The sequence below is a fragment of the Apaloderma vittatum genome, unplaced genomic scaffold, assembly GCF_000703405.1.
Source record: "Apaloderma vittatum isolate BGI_N311 unplaced genomic scaffold, ASM70340v1 scaffold4782, whole genome shotgun sequence".
Taxonomy (NCBI): Eukaryota; Metazoa; Chordata; class Aves; order Trogoniformes; family Trogonidae; genus Apaloderma; species Apaloderma vittatum.
The window spans coordinates 1-27,487 of NW_009701739.1; the positions used below are offsets into that span (position 1 = coordinate 1).

The 27,487-nt window shown below is 40.1% G+C and overlaps 1 protein-coding gene across 1 annotated transcript; it reads left to right on the top strand.

The window, feature by feature from the left end:
• The first annotated feature begins 197 nt into the window (after positions 1–197).
• Positions 198–26,300, top strand: SOGA3 (SOGA family member 3). Its single transcript, XM_009879248.1, is given in 6 exon segments — positions 198–328; positions 330–411; positions 3,704–3,862; positions 22,503–22,574; positions 23,563–24,738; positions 26,031–26,300. Coding segments are annotated over 6 exon segments (1,710 nt in total). The 5' UTR covers positions 198–218; the 3' UTR covers positions 26,142–26,300.
• The last annotated feature ends 1,187 nt before the right edge of the window (positions 26,301–27,487 follow it).

Here is a 27,487-nt window from a genome sequence, read left to right on the forward strand (position 1 = left end):
GGCCCTGTCGTGGGATGTGCTGGCAGTGGCACTTCCCTGCTTCGTTGCGGTGCTTTTAACGAGCTGGGTTGCATTTAGCTGGTGTCTCTGCGGGGAGGAGCTCCATTTTGGCCGCCTTCCCCTATATGTGCTGACATCTGTGGTTTTGACCCACCTGTTGCGTCCCTGTCCCCTTCTCGCCCTGGTGCCAGAACGAGATAGATGAGCTGAGGACAGAGATGGATGAGATGAGGGACAGTTTCTTCGAGGAGGATGCTTGTCAGCTCCAAGAAATGCGCCACGAACTGGAGCGAGCCAACAAGAACTGCCGGATCCTCCAATACCGGCTGGGGAGAGCGCAAGAGGCTCCGCTATGCCCAGACCGGCGAGATCGATGGCGAGCTCTTGCGCAGCATGGAGCAGGACCTCAAGGTACGGATGTAAGCAGGTGTCAAAGGCAGGGAGCACTCCAGAAGGACACACAACTGTGCTCTCGGTTCTCATGACTCAGGGATTTCCATCTGTTCTGTTGTATGCTGCACCCAATGCAGTTTATAGGATAGCAATGGTCAAGCTTACCTTGGTAACAGAAGCCCTTCAGTGTGTAGGTAGGCTATTTTCACCTTTAGTCCAATCATTTTTTTTAAAGTGAATGTGCACAAATTGACTCCAGTACAGCATCTAGAGGTTTTGGATCTTTTATGATGATGAACGCAAAACACACTCCACCACTGCAAAATTAAACCAAACTCACCAGATAGTCCCATTGACTTTGAGAGGATTGCGATACACTTGAGTAAAGATTTCAGAGGACCAGCAGACTGAATACTTGCAGAGTCACAACACAAAATCCTGACTCTGTTGGTGCCAGTGGAAAAACTGCTGTTCAGCGAAACCAGGATTTTCCACATCCACCTGAAACCAAGGACACAACCCATCAAATTTCAATGTGTAATCAACTGTATTTCATCCAGAACTTTTGCATGAACCATGGCCCATTGCTGTGGAAAAATTTCAGTCCTTGTGTAAAGATTGCCGTTGGTAAAATAGCCATCATTTCCATTCTAGATTGGCTTAATTAAAGCAAAAAAACCACTTTCCCGCTCTAGTTGAAAGTTGTTTAATTTCTGCTTCCTTCCACTAGGCTTTGTTAAGACTCCTATTGAATAAGAACCCCTAAACTTTTTTCGGTTAACTGGTCTCCCTTCATTTCTCATGGAAGCACAGACCTCTGTGTAGCAAAAGTGAGCTCGTTGACCACAGTTCTGCCTAGGACTCTAGTTACCTATGGCTCATTGGACTCTGTAGACTGCAGTTGAAAATGTTAATTTAATACATCATCAGGATCAAAGGTCATTTTTAAACTCCTTTCTGATAAATATAGCATATTATGAGTCTGTTATTTCCAGACCTGGTTTACAGACTTATAACCTCTTTTCTGAAAAATTTCCAGTTTGTCATCATTCAATGTAGAAACCAGTCCAAGACACATTCCAGCAAGTTTGTCACTGATGACATCTAAAATGCGAATACCCTTCTCTCTATTTCTGTTTGATATTGCTTTTCTGTACATATTCAAAACCCACGTTTGCTGATGTGGCCATGACAGTTCTATAACAACAGCTATCCACGTGGCTCTTGACAACATAAGAGTCTTCTCATTCAGAAGCGAAATAGCCCCTTTGTCAGGGGAATTTCTGGGCAAAACAAGGGATATTTTGCAAACTCAGAATGATGCTTAGGTGAATAGTTGAGACACACACATTTGCAGGCAGAATTTGAACATGGGCCTTTATGTCCCAAGTGAATATTGTGATTCCAGCTTGTAGAGTTGATTTCATTGTTGGCTCAGTGTTACTTTGTATTAATAAGTCACACATGCACAGGGCCTGGGAGGGAAATGGTGAAGGCACCTCTGGCGAAGTGCTTGCCTGCAGTATAGGAGACAGCATCTAAAGCTTTAGATCGAGCTGGACAAAGGCCTCACTTTAACTAGGATTTCTCCTATGTCTTTTCCAACAGCCATATGACTGACTCCTTGGAAAGGAACAGTGTTTTTTGCAAAGCTTTCCCACAGGTTGTGAATGTGTTCTGCTTTGGAATAGGGATGAATGTCTAACGCTGAATTTCTGCCTAACTGAATTCCAGGTGCTGGTTACTATAATTGTACCTCATGTGCAGTTCTCTGTAGTGTTCCCAAGTCCTCTTCTCAGGAATTTCTATCCAAAATAATGTAATTCATTTTGCATGGATAATGTATTAAGGGACTTAATCCATCAGAGATTGTCTTGCATCTAGCTGTATTAAAATGCATTTTGAATAAGTGAGTCTCATCTCCCATGTGATCTAGAATGCTTTGTAGGATTTTCCTGCATGAATTACTACTCCACCAAATTTTGTGTCAAAAAATCGTTACCAGAAATGAGTTTGTTATTTGGTTGTATACACTGATCCACACAGTATCTATGGGCTGAAGATGGATTCTGATAGGATGCTGTTAAAAATGTTCCCCATGATTTTCCATTTGCTTTCGTTGGGCAACCAGATGAGCCATTTAATACCGAGTGTAGGAAAAGACATCAAGATCTAGCCCTGTGGTGTGATTCTCAGCTCATTCTGCAGTCTCTTTGGAGTATGGTTATAATTGAAATTCCCCTCCACTCGCTCTTTCTGTTGGGCATTATGTGTCTTGAGTGCGTGTGCAGTGGGGGAGGTTATTGAATGATCTGGTGCTACACTGCAGTGTTGTATCTGTAATTCACACACACTGGGTTTCTTGTCAGGGAAGGCTGAGTCACTAGCTACTGCTGTTTTTGGGTAGATCGGATTCTTCTAGACTGCTTACTTACAATTATAATTTTTTTTTCTTTAGAATTTTAATGTGTCAAAGAGACTTCTTTGACATACAAACACAAGGACTGTTCTAGTGAAAGCCAGAAAGGATAGCTCTCTGAGCTTCCCTAGCTAATGCTGAGAAGGATTAATTATACTTTCCAGTGTTCTAAAAAAAGCAGGAAATTAAGCTTTTCAAACTATGTGTCTAAATCACCATCATAACAGTGATTAGTGTATATTTAAATATTTTTGGTGCATGATTATAGTTTCTGGCGGTTTCACAATGCAATGGACTTGAACGACAAAATTCTCATTACTTTACATGAAGAAGAGGAATCAGATCTTGACATATGCCTTTTAACTCTATTCCTGTGAAAATGCTTTAAAAAAAACAACCAAAAAAATCTGTGTTCATTTTAATTTGAAATATTGGACATTATTTGCATGAACACAAGGTCAGCAAAAATGTTATTTGTTTGTATTTTACTTTTTAAGTGAACCAGTCGTAGTAAATGCCAGATATTTTGATTAACTGCCCATGAAGGAGAGAGGAACTAGCAGAGTTGAAATAAAGATATGTCTGTCTGTAGTCTCACACAAGGCACACGTAGGGAAGGCCCTGTATGGTGGGCCCTGCTTTTAGATGCTTCTACATGTTAAGTATTCAAAGAACATATGCTTTAGTGCCTTGAAAAACATAAGCTAGCAGTGGTTGAGAGAAAACAGATGCTGCACTGTCTCTGGGACTAATGAAGGTCCTGTTTCACCATTGGCATAACAGAACCTAAAGAGGAGTTGGGATTTATTGTCTAATGTGGTTTCCAGTGAAGTCAATAGGAATAATGCACCATATTTTTTAATCTTTCTTCTGAAATACCATTTCATTTAGGTTGCAAAAGATGTATCGGTGAGACTTCATCATGAGTTGGAAAATGTGGAAGAAAAACGTACTATAACAGAAGATGAAAATGAAAAATTAAGACAGCAGCTTATAGAAGTTGAAATTGCCAAACAGGCACTACAGAATGAACTGGAAAAAATGAAAGAGGTTAGTCTTGCTATTTACTTCAACACAAAGTATTTTAAGTTCTCAAATTCTTATTGCTGAACTGTTTTTCTTCCTATAACTTGTTTTGGGGGCACAAACTATGGCAGGCAAAAGCTGAAAGTTGCAAAGAGTGCTGAAGCACAGTTTTGCAGTTGGGAAGCTAAGAACAAACTAAAATATTTGGTATTTCCTGTGTGAAACAGAAACCAAACTGTAGCTTTGCTTTTCCTACACAAGGAGGGAAACGTGGAACTGATGGCAACAGAGTTCATAGGCTTTGAGATATTGTACTTGTCTTCAGATACATGCAGGAAGAGTGTTGAAGGGAGTCAGAGGCATCTACCTTCGCAAATGATGTTCAGCATGTGTTTCTGCAAAGACGGATATTTTTCCCTTGCTAACTACTCTTAGGGATTAGCAGGCACACTGACACAGGAGATCTAGTCACCTCCTCGTCTTGTTCAGTCATACTCTTTGGAGTACTGAGAAGTGAGAAACTCTACCTGGCCTTTCAGTCTAAGCACAGTTTTACATTATATCGAGTTCATCTTCAGAATTAGTCCATTTGCCATCATATAGATGCAAGATATTGTGCCATTAAGTAAGCAGAAAATTGTATTACAGCAGTAATAGCCTGGCCGACAGAGATAACAAAGGATGCAGTAAAAAGAGAAACTGTTGACTAAGAATGACTTCTCAGAACAGAAAGAGATTTCCAGTTAAATATTTAAAGTTCAGTGAGTGCCACTGATTTTTACATTTGGTAATATTCCCTAACAGTAATGCCAGTGTCGGCTTTGATCTTGTATGAAGCAGAAGAGATGTATTTCACTTGTTAAAATGGCAAGAAATTTTCAGTTGTATGATAAGTACAGTATTTTCAGGAACCGCAAGTGCTTACTTTAAGTGATGTAGTATTAAAAATATTTGTATGTTTTCTTCACAGGAGCTGAATTTCAAACATGTTAGTAGAGGATAAACAGGTGTTTTTTTCCACCTTCCACTGTTTTCCAGATAACTGCAGATTTGAAAATGGCATGAAATCTGAGCCACTTTCAGCTTCCTTTTGCTCTGCCTGAGACTTTCTTTGTCTGTTTTCAGACTGGTTTCCCCATCAAATACAAATCAGTTTCTGGAACCATCTTCATTATTAGAGCATGATCTTTCTGTAATTATCCTTACAACTTGTTTTTAATCTTGGCTTTACTACAAACTTTTCCTGTCTTTCAGACTGTACTTTCTTGTAGATTTTAATTTCTGGTTCCTTTCCTCTTGCCCTCTGATAGGTTGTACAACTGTAAGCTTCTTTTTCCTTGCTTCTCCTTACATGTCTTCAGATTACAATGGAGGCCAGTGGCAGTTTAATAACTTATGTTCTTTGGGCACTGTCTACCTAATGGAAATTAACCTATAAATAGGCTTCTTCATCTCTGTCATTGATAGTTGCTTTCTCCTTATCCAAACTCTTCCTTTTGGCCCACTATGCTGAACTATGGTTCTGTTGCTCTCATACTGCTCTTCACTTCATTCTTCGGCTTAGGTATATGTCCCTTTCTGTCTTTGCTGATGGTATCAAAGGAAGAATACTGGAGACTTCAGAAGAGAGAAGCATGGCACATTTAAGCTAGGGGCTCTTCTACACAATACTTTTTTTCATGAAGCTGAAACAGGTGGATGATTCTCACTGGCATAGAATAGGGACACTGATCCAGAGTATGAAAATGCAGTAAGACTTTGCACCAGAGTAGAGGTAGAGTGGACAAAGAGTCAGAAATACATCCTGATGCTGAACTGGAGAGGAGAACTGCCGTGCCGTCATTATATGTGTCATCATAATTAGGCAGGAGTTTTCATAAGGTCCCTTCCAGCCTAGGCCATTCTATGATTCTATGATTCCATGATTCCATGATTCTATGTATTTCAAACAAGTTGCTGAGTTCCTTTTGGTGGGATAAGGCTGTTTTTCAGGCTAGGACTTTCTGTGCAGCGCAGGTGAAGAAGGAGGATTGCTGAGGAGGTGCAACTCAGAGAAAAACAAGCTTGAAGCAAAGCCAAATTTTTATGCACTTTGCAGGCATGTCATGACTTGAGGGACCAATGGAAGGATGCTGGTGAAGAATCCTAATTCTTACAGATTTGAAATTTATAATCTGTGAAGAGGCTATGAAACTGTTAGCATGAAACAGTCATGAAAATAGCCCAGAGCAGTCTGCAGCGTATTAGAATTTTTCTGTGACAAATACCTTTTCTTCTCTGGCAACCACAGGTTTGGTGCATCTTAAATGTAATTGTCATAGTCATACTATTAGTTTTCTGTTTGCTTATGGGTTATTTCCTCTAGTTTTATGGTTTACAACCCTTCATCATTTCAGTACAGCCATTATAACCAATGGAACCTCATGCTTAAGGAAGTTCTACTCTGCATAAGTAGAAATGCAGAGTAAAGACCTCTTGTCTGGATTGTGATCTTCCCTTTATTGAGCTTACAATTAGTGGGAGAGTTAATCTCCAAAGACGAGGAAGAATTTTTATTTCACAGCATGATAACAGTGCTCAGAGTATGTAATGACTGATTTCTGTACTTGTATGTCATCAGATGTGATGCAAAAACACAAACCTTTCCATTCTTCTTAAAATCTATTTATGTATAATTGCCATGGGAATTTTGTCCTCCTTTTATAATGAACAGTGAGAGGGAGCAGAGAATGCTTAAAAGACTCAATAGAAAATGTCAGAGGCAGAAGCATAGTTTTTTCTTACATAGTATCTAGAGCAGGACCAAAGCAGAAAGTTTCTCTGCGTAGCTTCTATATTGTTTTAGAAGACAGGCATACTTGACTGGAAACATGTATCAAAGGTAAATGCTGGCAGCTGTGTTATTGTCGAAACAAGTCTAGAGCTCTCCAGTAAACATTTGGGTGAATACAGACTTGTGAATGCATTCATCCACAAATAAAGTTGCTGATTGCTTTCTTGGTTTGCAGCTTTTGAAGAAAAATAATTACAATATAGTCCATGACAACTAGAAGTTGTTGTTGATGGCAGCAGAAGCTTGCAAGCATCCAGGATTTGGAGTGTGTTCCAGCAAAATATATATTTTCTATCAGTTACTTTTACTTTCAGTCCCCCAACCTGCAGCTATTTCATTTAGCATTACTCCTACCTGCATCCGCACAGAAACACGAGTTTTTGAATCTGCATTGTCAGTTCTTGGAATTCATTTGTAGCAACTGCTGCTGATTTCCTCCTGATTATTTGTTATTAGTAATTGTAATGCTTTTTGAGAAGCTGAAAACAAAGTAGAGAAATTGTTTCCTAGAAGAAAGAGAAAACAGCTGTGGCTAGATATAACGTTTTTTAGATGTATAAAAATGGTTAATGGGTCATTTATTAATTAATTCATGTTAATTTGTTGGCACCCGCTTCTTAAAGCCTAGCAAACTTTTGTAGAGCTTTTCATGATCATAGTATGAACTCAGAAGTCACACATTTGCTATAGCTGTGTAGGAAATGCCCAGTTAGCCATACTTTAGATGGTCTGTTGTGAGACAAATGAAGTAGGGTAATCAGACATTGGAATAAGCTGCCCAGGGAGGTGGTGGAGTCCTCATCCCTGAAGGTGTTTAAAGGTTGTTTAGATGTGATGTTGGGGAAGATGGTTTAGGGATGAGCTTTGTAGAGCAGGGTTAATGGTTGGACTCGATAATCCCAAGGGTCTTTTCCAACCTGAATGATTCTGTGATTCTGTAATTCTGTGATTCTGAAATATGACGGATGTACTGGACCCTGGGCTTTACAAATCCTCATTGCAGTGCAGGTGCGTGATTGCACCATGTTTTTCAGAGACATACGTATTTCTGGATAGAAATAGATTGCTCTGCTAGTGCTCCAACCTGGGCAGATGCAAGGCAGCTCAGTTTTTGTGGCCGCACTATGGTGATGTCAAGCTACAGTGTTCTTCTTCTAAGCATAGGTTAATTAGCTTGTGATAACCACGGCATGTGACCTAGAGATGTCTTTTGTCCCTTCAGTTGAGACTGCAGGCAGAGGAGTTTATGCCTCCCTACATGGGTCAGTGTTTTGCTGGAGTGGTGCCTGTCTTGTCAGTCCTCCTGCTTTGTACGCTGCATGGAACTGGAAGGAGGTGTCAGGATCTGGGGAACTGGGCACTGGAACTGGGAGGAGGAATCTGAATTCTGTTTCAGATTTTGACACTAACCTACTGTGAGACCATAGGAAAGTAAATAAACTATTCTGTTTACCCTTGCAGCCTTTGCCTGCCCTGCTTATGTACAGGTTAGCTCTCTGCACATGTCTTTAGTGTTCAGGCTGCACAGAAATCAGGAAGGTGGCTGAAAATTTCACAATAAAAGCTGCTGGGAAAAAAAAAAATGCAGTCAACAAATCCAACACATCCCCCAACTAAAATCTGGAGAGCAGTGAAAAGAACTGGTAAGGATCGATCCCATCCTGGTCCCCTTGATCATTAATATCATCTTGCCCTCTCTGTCTCTTTGATAAAAATCCAGTCCCTCCTTTTTCATGGCCCATTCGCTCTCTAAGCCCCTTCTGCCATTTAACCAGCACCTGTTATTTCCAGTCTTTCTCCAGTAACTCACAAAGCCTCAGATTCTGCAAGTTCTGTCTCAGTGTTTCAGTCTTGATTCTTTCTGGTTTTCTTTTTTTCTTTTTTTTTTTTTTTGATGTCTTGTAATACTGGCTGTTTTGCTGTCTTCTGGCTCCTAACTCCCAGTTCTATCTTTCTGCCGCCCATTCCCTCCTTCCCTTCATCCTTCCAGCTCTTCATGAATGTCCTGTCTCCTGTCTGGACTTCAAGTCTTTTCTATTTAATTTTCCTCTTATTCTACTCCAAGTACATTATCACCATTTCTTAGTTACAGCTTCTCTCTTCTGTGAAATTTGTCCTTTTCCCTGGATTCTTCCACCCCCTCATATGAATCTGTCGGCTTCCTCGGTTTGTTCTGTTCTTTGCCTTGTTTCCAAGCCTTAGCTCTTCTCTTTTGCATCTAGACTGAGAGCAGTGGAGGTTCACTCACTGTGATAGAAAACAGCAACTATATCACTGTGAGCACTGGAGAAAAGGTTTCTGCTTCTAATGCCCAGCCTCAGCTTTATCTAGACCTGCGTGGAGATGAAAAAAATGCCAAACTAGTTAGGCTTTACCTTCTGGTGTGAGGCTGGAACATAATCTGTCAGCTGAAGAAAATGTGCAGATTGATACCTGGGGGTGTCAGAGGGTGTGGTAGTGTGTAAATACAGAATTTTCAGCAATTTAGACTGGTAGACTCCCAAGAAATGATTTCCTGGTAATATATAGGAATGGAAATTTTCTGAAAGGTTGTGGTTGACCAGCCTACACAGACACAAAACTGTTTTGCAGCACAGGCATTCTGGAACTTCTCAAAAGAACAGTTGCTAGAATAATTTAATATGAACAATCCAGGATATTCTCTGCTTGGAAAGAGCTGAATGATTTTGCTGAAAATTTCAAAATATTAACAATTTTAATAGCTTATTTTGAGACAGATGCTTGGCATGGAAAATCTGGAGCATCAAAAATGTGGTGAGATTGTAAGAAACTGGAAATGGGTGGTGGCTTGCAGCATTTCCAACCATATCCTTATCCATATCCATATCCATATCCTTATCCGTATCGGTATCCATATCCGTATCCATATCCATCAGCAGGATTATATTTTTGGATGCCTTCAGAATCAAAACTTTATTGTCATTATTCATCTTGGTCCCTTCTCTCAGAACCTTAAACTTCATTTTCTCACAGTTGTGACTGCCAGTGCCACCATTGGCCATTGAACCCCTCACCAATGCTTTCTTATTTGTAGGAGATCCATCAGAGTAATTCCTATTGGCTTGTTTATGATCTATGGCAAAAATTGCTTTCAATCTATTGCAGAAATCATGTGACCATTATCTGAAAAACAGTTACATCTATATCCTTTATTTTATCAGACGATCTGTAGAAGATACCCCAATGATGCCACCCATCATTAGAGTATGGACATGCTTCTCTGTCCTCTGTCTAATTCTTACCCATAGCTCACAGATGGACCATCGACATTACATGGCAATTGAACTGCTCCTTTGTGTAGAGCACAACCCTTCTTCCTCACCTTTAGAGTTTTTATCAAACCATGGCTGCACTGCAGGCATGTAAACAATCCTGTCGTGTCTCTGTGATCCCAGTCAGGTCATAGCTCTGTAGATTTTCACAGATTTCTAGTTTCAGTTGCCCATGCTGCATGCATACAAGTCGCTGAGGATGGATGCTTGTCTGTGCTGCTTTGAAAGGGAAAGTTTGGGTCTCCTCCATCCTGCTGTCCCCCAAGCATTTCCTAATTGCGCCTCACATTTTCATTTCTCTTCAAAGTTTAGTTTGAACTTCGTTTCAAACAGATGATGATGGATTAGGGACAGGAGAGAGAGATGTGATGCTAGTACATCTGCTGTGTGGCTGATCAGCTTCGCAGGATCAGTGTAGTAAGTAGTACGCTTTGAAGAGCTATAGTAATTTACTTGCTCCTGGCAGCAGATGGCAGCAGGGGAGGATTTAATAGGTCTCTCACAAGCCTGATTCCTTCCTAGATCTTTTGGAGGACCCAAATACCAAGTCTATCAGCAACACTTCTACGAAAAGTACCTTTAAGCAGAGGTTTCCCATGACCTGGAATCTCAGTTTGTTGCCTCATGAAAATTCAATTTTCTTTGGTGCAAAGAACAACAGGATAATGAGGAGACTTTTCTCAAAGACAAATGAGAAACAAGTCTCTGCCTGAGCAAACTCAGGAAAAAGCAAAAAGTGCTCTGTCTACTAGTGTGGCTCAGTGATTCTTTAAGTGCCACATCCCTGTAGATGCAGACCCCGCAGTTACTTCTGTCAGACTTGCTTGTGTGAAATACTGTTACCTTTGGTAACTTGCCCGAATATTTTGTTCCTTTAAAAACAGTACTCAGCAGGGATGCTATTCATCATCTGTGAGGGTGTGATTCTGACATCTTTGCTGGGAGCACACTGCGATCAGTTCCACAGATTTCACAGTGAACTGGATAAGCAGAGTTTGCTTCAGTTTAGTTCTTTGAATATGTGAAAAAAATCATAATGCAGAAGGGAATCAATTTGTTACAAAATCTGTTGTAGTAATTCTCTGAAAATCTCTGGTAATAAACAGGAAAAAATTACACGTATCTGAGAAGACGTGTACACTTAAACCTTATAAAATTACATTTTAATTATGTATCAACCATCAGCAATTCGCATGAGCCCTTTGCTTCAAGAGGGTTTATCGAAACTGAACATAAACAGCCTGATAGTCAATAATAATATAACTCCAAAACATAGATAATAAATAGTGAATGATTTCAGAAGAATAAAGCCTCCCAAGTATCTTATTGTGAAGAGGTTTTGTGAATAAAGATGCCTAGAGGGGACTTTTTTCAGACAATCATTGAAGCTGCTGTGCTGCTTTGTGGATTCCTCTTGAATTGTCTTAAAATTTGCAAAGATGTGTAAAAGGAGTGCCAGGATGGCTTGCTAGTGGGAAATTAATAATGAAAGAGTGGGAACTGTAGTAAAAAAGAGTGTATCTGGAACATATTTAAAAGACAAAAGAATTTAACCATCACAAAATAAAGTTAAGTTTGATCAACTGAATCTGTAAACATCATGCTGCTTCTCTGGTTTGATGGGGACTTGGGCGTCCCTTTCTTGTGGCAGAGTTATTATCTTGTTTTCCTTCCTTCCTTTGATGAGTATGAGCAGTCTTAGATTTCCAAGTTCTCTTGTAAAATTTGTTATTATGGATACTACTTACAGTCTTCAGGTAAAATCAGAGTCACTTTGCAGTAAGCTCTATGTAAAAAATAAAAATGGAAAAAAAAACCAGGAATGAGCATCTAAAAAACCCCAAACAAACCAGAACAAAGGCACAGAATAAAAGAGCTGCTCTTCCAAACACATAGAAACTCTACATTAGAGAAAGGACATAAGTCCCTGCATCCTGGTCTCAAGCCAGGTACCAACTCGATTGATCAAATGAAAGGAAAAATTACCAGGTATCTTAAAAGTCCAAGTGTAAAAATGAACTCCCTGTGATTTAACTGTCTTTTCAATAGCTGCCAGGCTGCCTTTCACAGCTGCATCTATAATTGTGTTCATAGACGGTACGTGATCCACACTGGTTCTTTTGCTGTTGTTTTGCTTACATTTTTAAATAATACATTATGCTTTTTAAATTCCAACTATAACTTTATGACCATTTTGTCATTTTTGGCAGGTCTTCAGAATTTTTTGTAAGTTGCTGTATATGGCTTGATTAGTTTCTGAAAGAAAGAGATTGTATGGCAGAGAGGCCAAATTCAACCCCTTTGTACTTCTAGAAGAGCATGAAGGGGAGTATAGTGGTAGGCTAGATTTCTCTAGATTTAGAGGAAAACCAGATGACTTTTCAAATTGCTTTCTGTTGCCTAGAAGGATTTATGGAGACCAAACAGAAACATTTTCAAACTAAAAAAGAGGTCCAGATATTTGCTTTCATATAGAATCAATATACACCAAATATCATAATCTTACTGGAAGTCTCATCAAGGCTTTGATGAATAATAGTAATACATGATTTTTGCCCCTTATACCACTGTGCTCAGTTCATTGCTTAACTGCACAAATCCCTTCAAGAAACACCTGGAAAAACAGCACTTGCAATGTGCTGATACAGGTCAAAGCTGAACTTGTTTCAGATTGAAAAGAAAATTACCACAGCTGTATTTTTGTTTATTGCGTGTGCTCACTGCTGGCTTCAGGGCTGTCTTTCCCATAGTCTTAAATTGAACTCTTCAGCAACCCCACATGAAACTATTTTCTGTGTTTACATTCTCTGGCACTGCTAGCAAGCCTAGAGTTAAAAAGCCTGGGCACTATGTAGCCTAGTAGATTTACTAGTTACTCTGCATATAGAATTTCCCAGTGGATCTTTCAGGTGCCTGCATTTCTGATGGCTCTTTGGCAGAGCCTTCCAGCCCTACCTAGTTTGTCCCAGCTTTTGGAGAGTAAGCAGAAAGTAGCCCCGTGGAGGTACACGCTGTCCTGTGTTTCGGCTGAACTCAGCTGCTGGTGTGAGGAAGGAGAACCTTCTCCTGTCACAGTACAGATGCGCAAAGTGCTAAACTTTCCATCAGGCAGATGGCTCACATGGAGTTAGTGGAGTGATGTATGAAGAGCGAAGTACAAAGACAGTATTATATGTGGTACAGTGGTGGGGAATTCTGCCCAACAGATGGCTTCTGTGGCTGGGCTGGACAGGAGTAGCTACTACACTTTGGAGAGCAGAAAGGCTGCCTTCTTTTAGGCCCTCTCATTTGCACCCATCTATAGCTGTATTCTATGTTGTATGTCACCACATATTAGAGATGGGTCACTTGACAGGGAGAACACCCAGCTATAGATGTGCTGAGCTCTGGAATCGGCCCAGCTGCTCTTCTGAATTGTGTGGAATCAACAGCAGTCAGGAACAAGAACAGCAGGCTTTTGATCTTTGTTCACTACAACCTGGAGGTTTATTTTTCACTTACAGCAATGTTTGTAATATCAAGAAATGCAGCCCCCTGGCATTCAGGCAGATTAAGATTTTGATAATGCTCCATAGTTAAGAGTTCCAAGCTCTGTATTTCTTATTTTGAAGTAGAGGGCAGTGGATTAACCTTTTAGGCGTGCAGGTGTGCTTTGCAGAAGTGTTTGATTCTGCTGAGATGTGATTTTTTTTCCCCCATTACTAGTATTAACAACAGCAGATATTAAGATGAGTGGAATGAGACCTGTGGGTATCAATTTTATTTTGCTTTGTCTGATCCTAGTTGTATGATTGTGTTAATTGACTTTGGCTATCTTAGCAATTAATCTAGGTTAGGATAGCAACCGAGCTCTTTGCTTAGGTCACAGATGAGTTCTTGTACTTAGAAGGTATTTACCATGCATCTGTTTCCATCAGTGTTGTGTGTAATGAGAGGCTTCTACATCCCTGTAAAAGCATGACTGATGATAACGTCCAACTGGCCTAATTACCAAGAGTGTTTTGTATTATAGTCTTGGCTGAATTATTTTAACTTTTACAGATGCTGGCAGTTTAGATCTTTGATTAAATGATTAATCAGAAGCACCAGTAACAGCATCCAGAAAGAGTTTTGCACTGGAACGTTGAGTGTAGATACACTCAGAGGTTTGTTTTCCTTGTAGTGTGCATGTAAGAATATTGTTGCTGAGTTTCCAAACCTTTGTCAGGTTTCATGCATTCAGAAATTGTAAGTCCAGAACTGTATAATGTGATCAACCAATCTGGCCTCCTGAATGACATGGGTCATAAAATAACCCCAGCTATTTTATTTGGTGGGGGTTTTTTTGGTTTTTTTTTAAGTCTGCATTCTTAGGGTCAATATAACTTAGACATCTAAAAGTTAAGCATGTAACCTAAGTTAGGAATTTGGCCTCCCTAAAAGGAGGAAGTTGGGCACTACTTGAAAGTGATTCATTCCACTTCTCTGAGGGTGGTTTGACTCTGAAAGGCACATCCCTTTCTAGTTATTACACAGTGAACCTCAGTTTTAACATCTGCATTCTATGACTAAATTAAGCCTTTTGGTCACAAAATTACACCTGAACATTATTTCAGCTGATTGTCCTCTATGACCCTGTAGTCTTTTTCAGAGATGTGGCTTTTCAAGAGATCTTGTCTCTAGGCTGTTTTCCTGTTGTCTTAGCATAACTTTCACTCCTTGTTCTTACATGTGTATCTTCCTATTTAGTCTTATTGAAAGAGATATTATTTGATTACATCAAGGTTTGTATCAGTGACCGTCCTTTTCAGTATTTAACATTTCTCCAACCTTTGCTCTATTTGCAGTCTTTACCCAGTGTTATTTTATGTTAGTTTTTTTTCAGGCAGTGGCAAAAGATGTTAATTAGTGTGACACCAAGACCGATTCTTGCATAACCCTGTTAGGACTGCTGTGGCATTAATTTGCAGGCGATTTGCTGGTCCAGTGACATTTATAATAAATGCTGATGGCTCGGATGTTTGTTCATGATAGCTAGTTAAAAATGCATCCCAGTGATCAAATATTTATAATAAGCTGAAGACTGTCAAACATAATTTCAGAATGATATTTTTGTATTTCTAGCAAAGGGAACCTCTTAAGTTAACCTCTACATGCAGGTTTTAAGTGAGCCACAGCCCGTTCCCTGCCTGGGAATAAGCATTTCCCTTAGGAACCTGAGCAAGCTTAATTTAAGGGGAGGAGTAATCATTTAGGAGGATAAGTCTTAGGGGTCAGCCACAGGTCTTCTGAGACTTATAGACACTGTTCTTGGCACTGCGATATTCTCCTTCCTCTCATCTCCATCTTTGCACGGTCAAAATACCAGGAAAAGCACAGGGTGAGAGCGGACTGATACCAGGGTGAGAAAGGTAGTTATGGGGATGTCCGAACCGCTAAAATGTCTCCCTTCCATTTTAGCTTCTACTCTCCATGGTTTATTTTTTGAGAGCACCTTCTTTACATGAGCTGCTCAGCAAAACTTAGGATCATAATGACGTAACTTCAGAGCATTGCACAGTCTATTCCTCCATTTTCAGTGACTTAAGTTTCCAAACACCTTTGAAGCTTCTCCATATGATGTATTATGGAAAATACTTTTCATGCAATTTACAAATAGCTAGCTTCGTAAACACAGAGAAAAGAAGAGACAAAGAGTAACAGAAGACTGCTCCTTATAGTCAGAGGAAAGAGTGATAACTGCTGACATGTGAGAGACAGATTTCTTTCCCCTATTAACGGAAAAGCTTCTGCTCACTGCTTAGGTTTCTAGACTACGTGCAGATTTCAGAATGTTTCCTACCTGAATTGATCTTTAATGTTTGCATCCCGCCAAATGAATTCTGAAATATATATTTTTTTGGTGAGGCATCACTGTAACTGAAGGTATTGTCTGGAATGCACAGTCTCATAGAATGAGCTGCGAAGCTCCTTTCTCAGATATGTGCCTACAAACCCACACAGATGTGTGTGTTCTTGATGCCCTGTGAGTCCAAGTGAGGAACTGTAAGAACATCTGTGCATTTCGTACAGTTCTTCAGTATGAAATGAACTTGAACACAAATGTACTTGTGTGATTAGCCCACGACTTTGCAGAACTGCCTTCCGTATGCAGTTCCACCAAGCAGTGTAGAAGTGCACATTGTGTGCCGAATCATTATTTTTCTTCTCATTACTTTTCCTTTTCAGACTAAGCTTTTTTGTTGGGATATGGTAACTACATTTTGGTTTATTATATGCATTTTTGTAACCAAGGAAATGAACCTAATCTGGTTGCTTGCATTTTCCCTTTCTCATGAAAATTTCTTTGGAATCTCTTACAAGATACTCTTCTAAGAAGACTGAAAAACTCTACATGTGATAATAGGTGTGAGAAAGAAAGCTCTTCAGATTTGGCAAAATCTCATTTGTATTTAATTCATAATTGTCATATCCATGTTTTTGTCATTACTGCTGTTGATATGTGTTGGTGTTTTGAACTATGTTGACATACTCTTTGTGATGCTCACGGTCCCAGATAAAGACTGGGACAGTGCATTGTACTCAGCATTGTGCAAACCCTGACAAAAAAATTACTGTCTTCACCCAGAAGAGACAAACAGCTGAGCTGAACAGCGACTCAAGAAGCCCTAGGAAATAGGTTTAACTAGCATCACTTTGCAACAAAATACCTTATTCCAGCACTTTCTCTCCAAAGGTTGCATAGTGTTCTGAGATTTGCTTTTGCATTTCAGGATTAGGGAGCTGAGTGTAAGCTGCCTCTGATCTCTGCATCCGAAATGAGGCCTAGCTGGATAGTGCTGGGGAGCTAAGCATGTGTAGCTCTTCCATCTTTTGAAAGGTTCAACTGCCAGGAGACCTCCTCCTCTTCAGAGAAGCCGCCGCTGCCATTTTATGATATCCTGGTAGATCAGGGAGTGTGCAGTCACAGGAAAGCGAAGTATCAGACCTTGGCCAGCTATTTGGCCAGGTCATATGGGTAGCTTTGAAAAAGCAGCTTTTTTCTTCTACTGCTCAGGGTTTTTTTTGAAATAGAAAAAGGAGGAAGCTAATGTAATGGACATGTAAATGTGTTGCTTCATTTTATGCATTGCAAATAATGCTATCACCTGGTTATGCCACTGAGTTATCATTATTAGCTCTAGCAGTGGGATTTTGGTTCAAAATGCAAAGGTTTCTCTATGTAAAGTAGAAATGTTATGTATCTTTTCTCTCTCTTTTTTTTCTAATTTAATTGGCGAATGTATGTATGATGGTAAAGAATCTGAAAATAACTGAAATACCTCCTAAACAAATGCAAATAAACTAATACAAATGTTGGAGGGCAGCTCCTCCTTTCTCTTCAGCAGTATGAAGACATTCAAAAGACTACAGAAGAACTACTTTTCTCCCCATTGTGAAGTAGTAAAGATTGCTTTCATTTTCTATTGTTCCTCAGAAGTGTTTTTTAATAGACCAGTTTTAATACGAAGAGAGTATGCTAGAGCTAGTAGGGATATGCTTAGTGTTTCTTTAATAGACAAGGGTGCTGTGCTTCACTGCATTTCACTTATTCTCTGCTTTTTCTTTCCTGCCTTAATTTTGCAAGCAAATAGAATCCTGAAATATGCTGGACTCTTCCTGCGCTCAAAGGGGCGTGGAAGGAGTAAAGGCTTGTATCATTCTATGTACTTGTGCCAAGGACAGACAAAGGCAGGCTCTAGAGTTTGTTGCTGGCAAACTGCACTGATTGTGTTGCATAATAAGGGAGACATTTTAAAAACAAAGACTTTTTTTTGAGGAGAATATGCATTTTCAATTTGTCAGCATTGATAGTGTCCATTTAGTTTTTACTACACATTCTAACATATTGAATTAGAGTCAGTGGCAGTAAACTAAAAAGAATCTGTTTTGTGTCTGTTTTCATCCAGCTCCATGTGCTACCCAACCCTGCAGGGAAAATGCAGGGAGAGTTTTAGGGCAAATTGCCATTTCCTTGGTCATAGCACTCTGTGCCAGACAGAGGCAAGTTTGTGCGGCCCAAAAGTTTTTCAGTATTAAGCTACTTTTCAAGCCTGCTCTGGTTTTTGAAGGCTCTGCAGACCTGTCACAGCAGCTGGGAGGCAGCTAACCATAACCGTGTACAGTAGAGTTGTGTACGGATGAGAAGGTTCGGTTGCAGCTGTGGAGATTCAAGAAGCTGCACACCCTCTGCCTTAGCCTGCTCTGTGAGAAGGGATAAGGGCTGTTATGAGGGCTCTGTGCACCCATAAATCTCTGTGCATGTCAGGAATTCCTCTGGTGGTTGCCTACATTGATTTTTAGATCATCCACCCCCAGATCAGGCTTGAAATAATCAAACCAAAGTGTCTTGAAAAATCTTGGTACATTTTGCTTAGACCTTCTTTATTAATTGCTGAGAGATTTACTGTAGCTTAGGGTCAGGTGGTGAGAATTTGAGTTAATTTTGCAGCTTTCCTACTCATTGGAGTGTGATGCTATTATTTCTGCATTGTGCTATTCTCAGACCAGGTTTCCGGTCTTTTTACACCTGAGAAGCACTGATCATCACAGGTGATGTTAGGACTGCACATTTGGCTTGCCATTTAGGGCTGGCAAGAGAAGGATTGTACCGGCTGGTCTTGCAAAGTGCTTAGCATCTCCAGCAAGACATTGCATAAACTCCAGTGAAGGTCATTGGAGAAGTGATGCTGCTGAACACCACAACAGAATTGCCTATTGCATGTAATCTGGTGTGCATATAATACAAACAGTATCTGTGGTCAAATCTAGGCTGTGAAAACTTCTCAGTGTTGCCAGAACACACGTGCAGCCCCCCGTGTGCTGGCTACAGTGGATGCTAGAATAGTCAGGGCAAACTCCGTCTTACCTCTCTGTCTTTTAGAGGTAGGCAGAGATTATACAATATAGTGATACATGCCCCAGGTGCTGGTCTTATTATCCCCAGTGCTGTTGAAATATTACATTAGTACTTGAGCAGTTTAGCAAACTCCCCATTGTAGAAACAATATTGTATGTATTTTTTTTCTTATTCTTTTCTCCTGCAGATGGGTAGCTTAGTTCAATGTTATTAAAACCATAATGCTGTCTGGTAAGCATTACAGATAGTACAAAAACATTCTTATATTTCTTACTGTACATTTGTCATTTATAAACTTGTAATCTTTAGAGTGAATTGATTTTTTTAAAAAAAATTTCATGGAAGAAAAATTATCTGAGCCCCCAAATTATCATTCATAACAGGCTCTCAAAACCAGTTCTAGAATATGAGGGGCAGATTTTTTTGCTACAGTTGAGAAAACAGCAGAGGTGGCTTTTAGTGGCACTACAGCATACTTTGTGATATACTGTGACATGAGAAAGGGATCAAATATTAGTGAATTATGGCAAAAGGTCGTCTAAGACAAAAATTTTTGAACAACTAAGTTTTGTACGTGAAGGTGGCTGAATCATTGTCGAACATTCGTTAGTATGTCAAAACAAGCAAAATGCAGACAGTTTTGATAGTGTCCAGTTGCAGGGATAATATGAAGATCCACTTGCAGGAGTTGCTGGTGTTGGTTTTGCCATATGTTTATTTGAACTTTTTTCCCTTCTTCATTTTACTTTGATGAATTTCTTTTCTTTAGCAGCAATACACTGTTTAATGTTGAAAACTGGACTTGAAGAGTGGAAATTTGAGAAGCTTGAGAGAAATGACAGAAAGAGTAGCCACTGTAAATTGTGAAATGTACCTCTGAGAAAGCTCTCAAAAATGTATTATTTATAGCAGGATACACTGCTTGATATGTGGCATTCTTTGTTCAGTGTGAGTATTGCCTCAGTGCCCTAACATGGTGTTATGGGGCACTGTGATTTTGCAGATGTCTTCTGTCCGCTGAGATGCGCAAGTGAGATATTAACCTCTAGTGGTCAGAAATTGTCTCATGGTGTTTTTCGCAAGAAAAGAGATCATACCAATTCCAGCTGGGCCTAATCCACTTACCCACAACATCCTGCTAATTGAATTGTGCATGTTCTTCATTACTTACTGCTGTAAAATTTTGTTGCTAAACACCATAATTCCATTGGTGAATAATACAAGCTCCGTGGATGGTTTGTTGTAATTTGAGCAGAATAGAAAGTAGTGCCTCGTCATTACGCAGCCACAACTATTGCAATTAAAATGTTGCCATCCTGACCACCAAAAGGAACTAAAAAGATATATCAAGAAAGGAGTAAAACAATTTTGTTTTATTTTACTTTGTTGTCAAGCCTAGAAAAACAGAAAAAGTATTTTTTTGCTCTCTCTGGTTTCTCTTTTTCCCCCCTTTTTTTTTGTCATGAGAAACTCTTTCATATATCTCTTACCTTCTGAGGAGTTGAAAGGTACATGAGAATTTGCAGCTCAGCATTTTGGAACCTCATTATATCTGCAGAGATGCTGAGCTCGGCAGGGTGGATAGAAGGGATTTAGGTAGTCAAGCAGAAATACAGTTTAACTATCCCGTAGTTATTTTATCAGTGGGTGGTACTGACAAGAATCTGGAGCAAGGAGAAGTTGTCATTGCTAACTGATTTGGAAACGTTTTTTTCAAAGTGATAATAGATGGTGCTATAATTAATGGTAGTACAGAGGAGGAAGCTGCTCCTCTGAAAGTTTAATTCTTGTTAAGTTTACTAATTCAAAAAGAAAAGCAGCAAAAAACCATCCACATGCATTTGTCATTTCTGCAATAAAAAAACCCTGGTGGGTGACCCTGGAGAAGAATCATTTTGTTTGTAGACTGGACCCCAAAGTTGCTGGCTTTATATTTGAAGGGGAAAAGTGAGTTCATTTAACTATATTTTGTGTATTTTCTGGATTCCTTTAGAAGCCTGTGATTCACAGCTATAGAATCACAGAATCCAGCTATCTAGCTATCATAGCTAATGATCTTTGTTTTGTTTTATTGTTTTGTCTGCTAAGAGCATTCATTGTTTCTGCAAGATACATAAAAAATTTAATTCTAGTCCTTGGTGGTCCCATCTGTGAATTTTAGTTCTCATTCTGAATCTGAGGTCATTTTTCTTAATTCTTGCATAACCCTATAGTAGATTTGAGCAAAAAGCCTCATGAGAAATCATCTTTTGTGGTTACTCAGATTTACATGTGAGTCATTTCTGTGGCGTTGACTTTTCCTTTGGAGTGAGCAGTCCAAAAGCTTAGTGTTTGTTATGGGCATGATCTACAGAAGAAAGAGAACAATTGGTACCAGCAGGTGAATGGTGCACAGGGTTGTTATGTACAGCATACTCACCCACTCTACTCTATTCCTTGAGGATTATGAACATATTTTAATTCCCACTGTGTGGGACTGGATAGCTTTTAGATATAGCTGGATTCTCTCCTGGCTGGTGCAGGGAAATGCATGTTTCTCAGCTGCACAGAGGATCTTTCTACCAGAGAATCATCTCAGAGGGAGACGGTGTTGGTTGTATCACTACCCTGCCTCGAGGCCTACATTTTACCTGGGGAACATGAAAATTTGAAACAGCTGCAAGTGGGACTTTATGTAGCAACGTATTTTCTCATTCGCTTTTCTCTCTCCTGCTGTTTTCTTGATGATCTGTACTTAGCGTTGATGGTGGGATGGTTGCAGTCGGTTTCCATTGCTGCCGCTTGCCCACTAACAAACTTTCTGCTGTCAGCAATTAGGAGATTTTTGCTGGATACGCTAGCAGGCTTTGATCCCAGTGCACCCTGCTCTGAAAGCAGGAGTTTCTTTGGCTACACAGCAGATGGCAAGACGCTGAAGAAGCTTGCTCATGTAGTGGTGCATACACATGTTTTGCATGGTACTGTTCTTAAGCTAATGTGCTTTGTTTCTCACTAGGACTTTCTAGTCCAAGCAGTTTAAACTTGTATTTATTTGTTCTGAAAACAGAACAAACCTCTTGACTGGATCCATATGTGAGTTTGCCTGTACAGAGTTTGTCTACAGTGTACACCTACAGAGGTGTGACGGTAACACACTGCAAGCTTGAAGCCTTTCAGCGGGACACAGAGAAGGGTGTGCTTGTAGATGTATGCTCAGGTCAACTTTGGGATCTCAGAAACAATGTCTCATGTAACTTCCCTACCACAAAGGCTAAGGCTACAGGGCTGGCTAGATGCATCTTTAAGTGCCATGGCCCCATTAGAGTTAATATCAAATGGGCAAGCTGGGCTCACTGCTTGCCTCAGCTTTTCCTTGTGTAAATTAGCCCTTGGGGTACCTGCTTTCTTACCTCTTTTGGCAGTACTAAAAATTAATTATGCACTAGTCTTAAAATGTATTGAACAAAAAAAGGTAACAGACTGATTAAAGCAGTACTTTACTTTTATAACATTGCTGTATCATTTTTGGGCAGTTGTATCTCCCCTCTGTATTTGGTATATCAAGGACTACAAAAAATTTATTCTTTCGTAGTTGCATTTGACTTGCTAGATTTTAAGAGTGACTGAACTATAGACCCTTTAGTGAAATACTCAGTGCATCTCATTGTGGTGTTGTTGCAGCAATCGCTGAAAAGAAGAGGGAGCAAAGACCTACCAAAATCAGAAAAAAAGTCACAGCAGACGCCAACAGAGGTATGTTGTAATAACAGTAGCCTGGATTCTCATGTGGAGGCTTCAGGAACACTATGGAAACGATTTACATGATTTATAGATTTGTGCTTTGCTTGCTTGTTTACTTTGCTCATTGTTTTTCTGTACACTGTGAAACAGAGAGCTCTTACCCCAGATCTGCAGTCAGACAACACTATGTCAAAGAACACCTAAACAAACCACTGGTGCTGCACCAGAACCCACCAGCTTTCACAAACTCTGTATTTTAGGCAAAATAACTAAATGGGAGCACCAGTGAAACAAGGTATAGGCCCTTTGTGTGCTGACTTCAGGATTTTTCAACACTGTAAAGTCTGTTACAGTATTGCACGCCTAGAAAATATGATTTTTTATAAGCTCCTGCCAATGTATTTTTTGGGGACTGCAAACTTCAGTCACAAGTGAAATAGTCTTTTCCCCTCTTAAATTTAAGTATTTATGTCCCTCTCTTTAATTTTTTGATCAATGAAAAATGAGGGCAGTAAAATCTTGTTAACGTATAAGGGATCTTATTAATGTATATAAATATCTGAGGGATGGGTCTCAAGAGGAAGGGGACAATCTCTTCTCAGTGCTGCCCAGCAATAGAACAAGATAAAACAGGTATAAGCTAGAACATAGGAAGTTGCACCTCAACATGAGGAGAAATTTCTTTACTATGAGAGTGGTAGAGCACTGGCACAGGCTGCCCAGAGAGGTTGTGGAGTCTCCTTCTCTGGAGACGTTCGAACCTCGCCTGGACACGTTCCTGTGTGGCTGCCCTAGGGGATCCGGCTCTGGCAGGGGGGTTGGACTAGATGATCTCTAGAGGTCTCTTCCAACCCCAAACATTATATGATTCTATGATTCTATCTTTTAGTATCTAAAGCTATGTACCTGTGATTGTTCATCTTGTAATTTAAGACCATCCACTGGAGGTCTCCTGTTTTACATCAAGTTTCTTCAGATCCTGCTTTTTCTTTTTTCAAAGGAGGATAATGAAGACCTGAAATGCCAGCTACAGTTTGTCAAAGAAGAAGCAGCCTTGATGAGGAAGAAAATGGCTAAGATTGATAAAGAGAAAGACAGATTTGAGCATGAGCTGCAAAAATATAGATCGTTTTATGGAGATTTGGACAGTCCCTTGCCAAAAGGTGAAGCAGGTGGGCCACCAACCACAAGAGAAGCTGAACTCAAGCTTAGATTGAGACTTGTGGAGGAGGAAGCTAATATTCTTGGGAGGAAAATAGTAGAACTAGAAGTAGAAAACAGAGGACTGAAAGCAGAGCTTGATGATTTAAGAGGAGATGATTTCTCAGGGACCGCTAACCCGCTCCTGGGAGAGCAGAGTGAATCCCTGTCAGAATTACGGCAGCATTTGCAGCTAGTAGAAGATGAAACAGAATTGCTGAGAAGAAATTTAGCTGATTTGGAAGAACAAAACAAGCGCATCACAGCTGAGCTGAACAAATACAAGTACAAGTCAGGGGCCCACGAGAGCTCTAGGCACCATGATAATGCCAAGACAGAAGCATTACAGGAGGAGCTAAAAGCTGCACGAATGCAGATCAATGAGCTGAGCGGCAAAGTCATGCAGCTCCAGTATGAGAACAGAGTGTTAATGTCCAACATGCAACGCTATGACTTGGCCTCTCACCTTGGCATCCGCGGCAGTCCCAGAGACAGCGATGCGGAAAGTGATGCAGGAAAAAAAGAGAGTGATGACGATTCCCGCCCCCCTCACCGCAAAAGGGAAGGTCCCATTGGTGGGGAAAGTGACTCCGAAGAGGTCCGCAACATTCGGTGCCTGACACCCACGAGGTCTTTTTATCCGACACCGTCTGGGTGGCAGAAAAGCTTCACTGACAGGCAGCAGATGAAGGACATTCGCTCTGAGGCTGAGCGGCTGGGCAAGACAATAGATCGCTTAATTTCTGACACGAGCACCATCATAACGGAGGCGAGAATTTATGTAGCTAACGGGGACCTCTTTGGACTGATGGATGAGGAAGACGATGGCAGCAGAATACGCGAGCATGAGCTCCTTTACCGGATCAATGCACAGATGAAGGCCTTCAGGAAAGAGCTCCAGGCTTTCATCGACAGACTTGAAGTTCCAAAGTCTTCGGATGATCGAAGTGCAGATGAACCTTTGTCAGTGAGTCAGGTAGACTTTTACTTATTACGGCCTACAGGTAAAAAGGCTCTGCAAAGTGAATTAAGCCTCAAATCTGATGTATGGCACATGAAAATTCTTTATTCTAGACCGTGGACAAAAATCCCTATTTCTTAAATTATTTTAAATCCTCATTTGGCCATATGAAATCTTTTTTCTACCAATGGGGCTGTATATGAACAGTGAATAAGTCTAGTCTCCTGGAAATTAAAAGAATTATGCTGTAGGAGGTGGAAAATCTTGCCTCTTTTGGGTTTTGCAACTGTATTTGCCAGAGTTGTGCCTTCATCGCGAGTAAAGGCAGTGCAGGCAGCATTTTTGGCACATAAATGAACATGACTTGTTTCTCAATCTCAGATTGAGTTCCTGTTAAACGAATAAAAAGAAAATCTTACTGATTTTAAATGGGAGTAAGCCTTAAATTTCCAAAATTATAGAGAATATGACAAACCACAGAGAAAAATAAACCATGCTAATCTACTTTTACAGAGTCACAGAGCCATATGGTAGTATGAATATTGGAATTGCTGTAACCGATTGCATCTTGTTGAAGGCCTATGGGTCACTGCTTACATGCAGCAGTGACAAGCATCTTTTCTGTAGTTCATTTCATGCAGAATTGTTCCAGAGAGGTTTAGGGGAGTAAATTCCTTGATGACTCAAGATCTTATGCCATGAAAAATGAAAATTATTTACCTTTATCTTATCATGCAGTCTTATAGTTGGTAAATCTTGTTATTGCTCATGGTATTATCCAATATTTTAGCAAATTTCTTGCTATGTTAGTTTATTTTGTGCTGTCCTGCTAATTTACAGCCAAAGTAGTTGCCAGGTAAAGCTGAAAGCTATTATTTCTTTTTCCTATGCTGACTAATTAGTCTTTTGTTTCCTTGTATCAGAAAGTCACAGACGCAGTGAGTTTAAAGCTAATCAATTACCTTACATGTATTGCATGAAATCAAACAGAAATGGCGTTTAGCATGCTCACTTTCTGATCTAGCAATAGGTCTGAGCTTGTAGAGCTCCCATTAGCTTAATGGCAGAGGACTGCATGGACTTATACAACTTTAAATCAAATTGATTAGTATTTTCTCTAGACAAATAACAGCAATAGTTAAATTGGACATTTCAGGCCTTGACCATGCAGAACTCCTACTGAAGCCAATGGGAGATGGGCACTTGGTCCCTCCACAAGCCTAGTCTTATTCACTATTTTGTTGAAACTTTGGACTTGCTATTCCATTAATTGACTGTTCTCTTTGTCTTTGTATTTACTTTCCCAGATGTTCCAGCCTATCATTTTACTTATTCTCATCCTTGTATTATTTTCATCCCTTTCATACACAACAATATTTAAGCTTGTCTTCCTTTTTACACTGTTTTTTGTACTGTAAGCCATTCATCATTTACTGTTCATTGTAGTATTATTTTCAGTTTGTTTATTTTGTCCACCCTCCAAGATAAGAAGTGCAAGAGACATAGTTTCTGTAATAGCCACTGCTGTAAAAACACTGAAGACTACTTGTTTGCCAAAACCAAAACAAACCCAAAAAACCCTGCAAAAAACATACCAAAAGTCACCCAGTTGAATAGGAAACTGCTCACCATGGTGTTCCAGGTAAGCAAACAGAAAACGATATTTTTCACTTTGTTTGATTTTAGCATTTTTGAATAAAAGTTTCCTGAGTGGACCCAATTTAATATTCATTAATTTGCACAAATCAGAAACAAACCGGAAATATGCAGAGTGGGTGGGAAGAGACTGTTCCTTTCCTCTTCCCACTCCCAGAAAAAGAATTTGTATTCTAGCCACGTATGAAAGCCACATTCAATGTGTATTCTGTAATTGTATATCACAGCCTGTATATATTTTGCATGATTGTGATGATAACATTTTTCAAGCACTTTATTATGTGGATTAGACACTAGAGAGGAGACAAAGTCAGAACGTTGGTATATAGAGCTCTTTATCTGAAAATGTGGCAAGGAGCTAGAGCCCCTGAGAATGAGATGCATGAGGAGGAGGTATCAGAGTCAGCGAGGAATCTTCTGCGAGGTGTAGGCTGGCTTCATTCTCTGTGCTCTAGAAAAATGACCACGCTACAGTTTGACTTGGACTTGAAGAGAATGACGCTATTCACCTTGTCTAATGTCAAATATCGTTTCCCAACAACCTAGTTTATCAGATAACATCTTCCAGTCTGCAGCTACCAGCACTCTGGTACTCTCCAGGTTTCAGGATGCATTTTGAATGAACATGGTAAATCCTGGTTTGCTGAGTGACCCTTGTCTAACCCCGCCATTGGAAGTGAGTGGCCGTAGGTAAGGAAAGCTTGAGTACATAGATGTGCACCAACAGTCATTGGCTTGAGAAATGGGCCAGTGCAAACTGCTTGAGCTTCAACACGTCGAAATGCAAGGTTCTTCACCTGGGCCGGGCTAATCCCAGGCACAAATACAAACTGGGCACAGAGTGGGTTGAGAGTAGCCCTGAAGAGAAGAATTTAGGGGTGTTGATAGATGAGAAGCTCAACATGAGCTGGCAGTGCACTTCTGCAGCCCAGAAGGCCAACCGTGTCCTGAAATGTATCAACAGAAGCGTGGTCAGCAGGTCAAGAGAGGTGATTCTCCCCCTATACTCTGCTCTTGTGAGACCCCACCTTGAATACTGCGTCCAGTTCTGGTGTCCCCAACATAAGAGGGACGTGGATCTGTTGGAGTGTGTTCAGAGGAGAGCCAC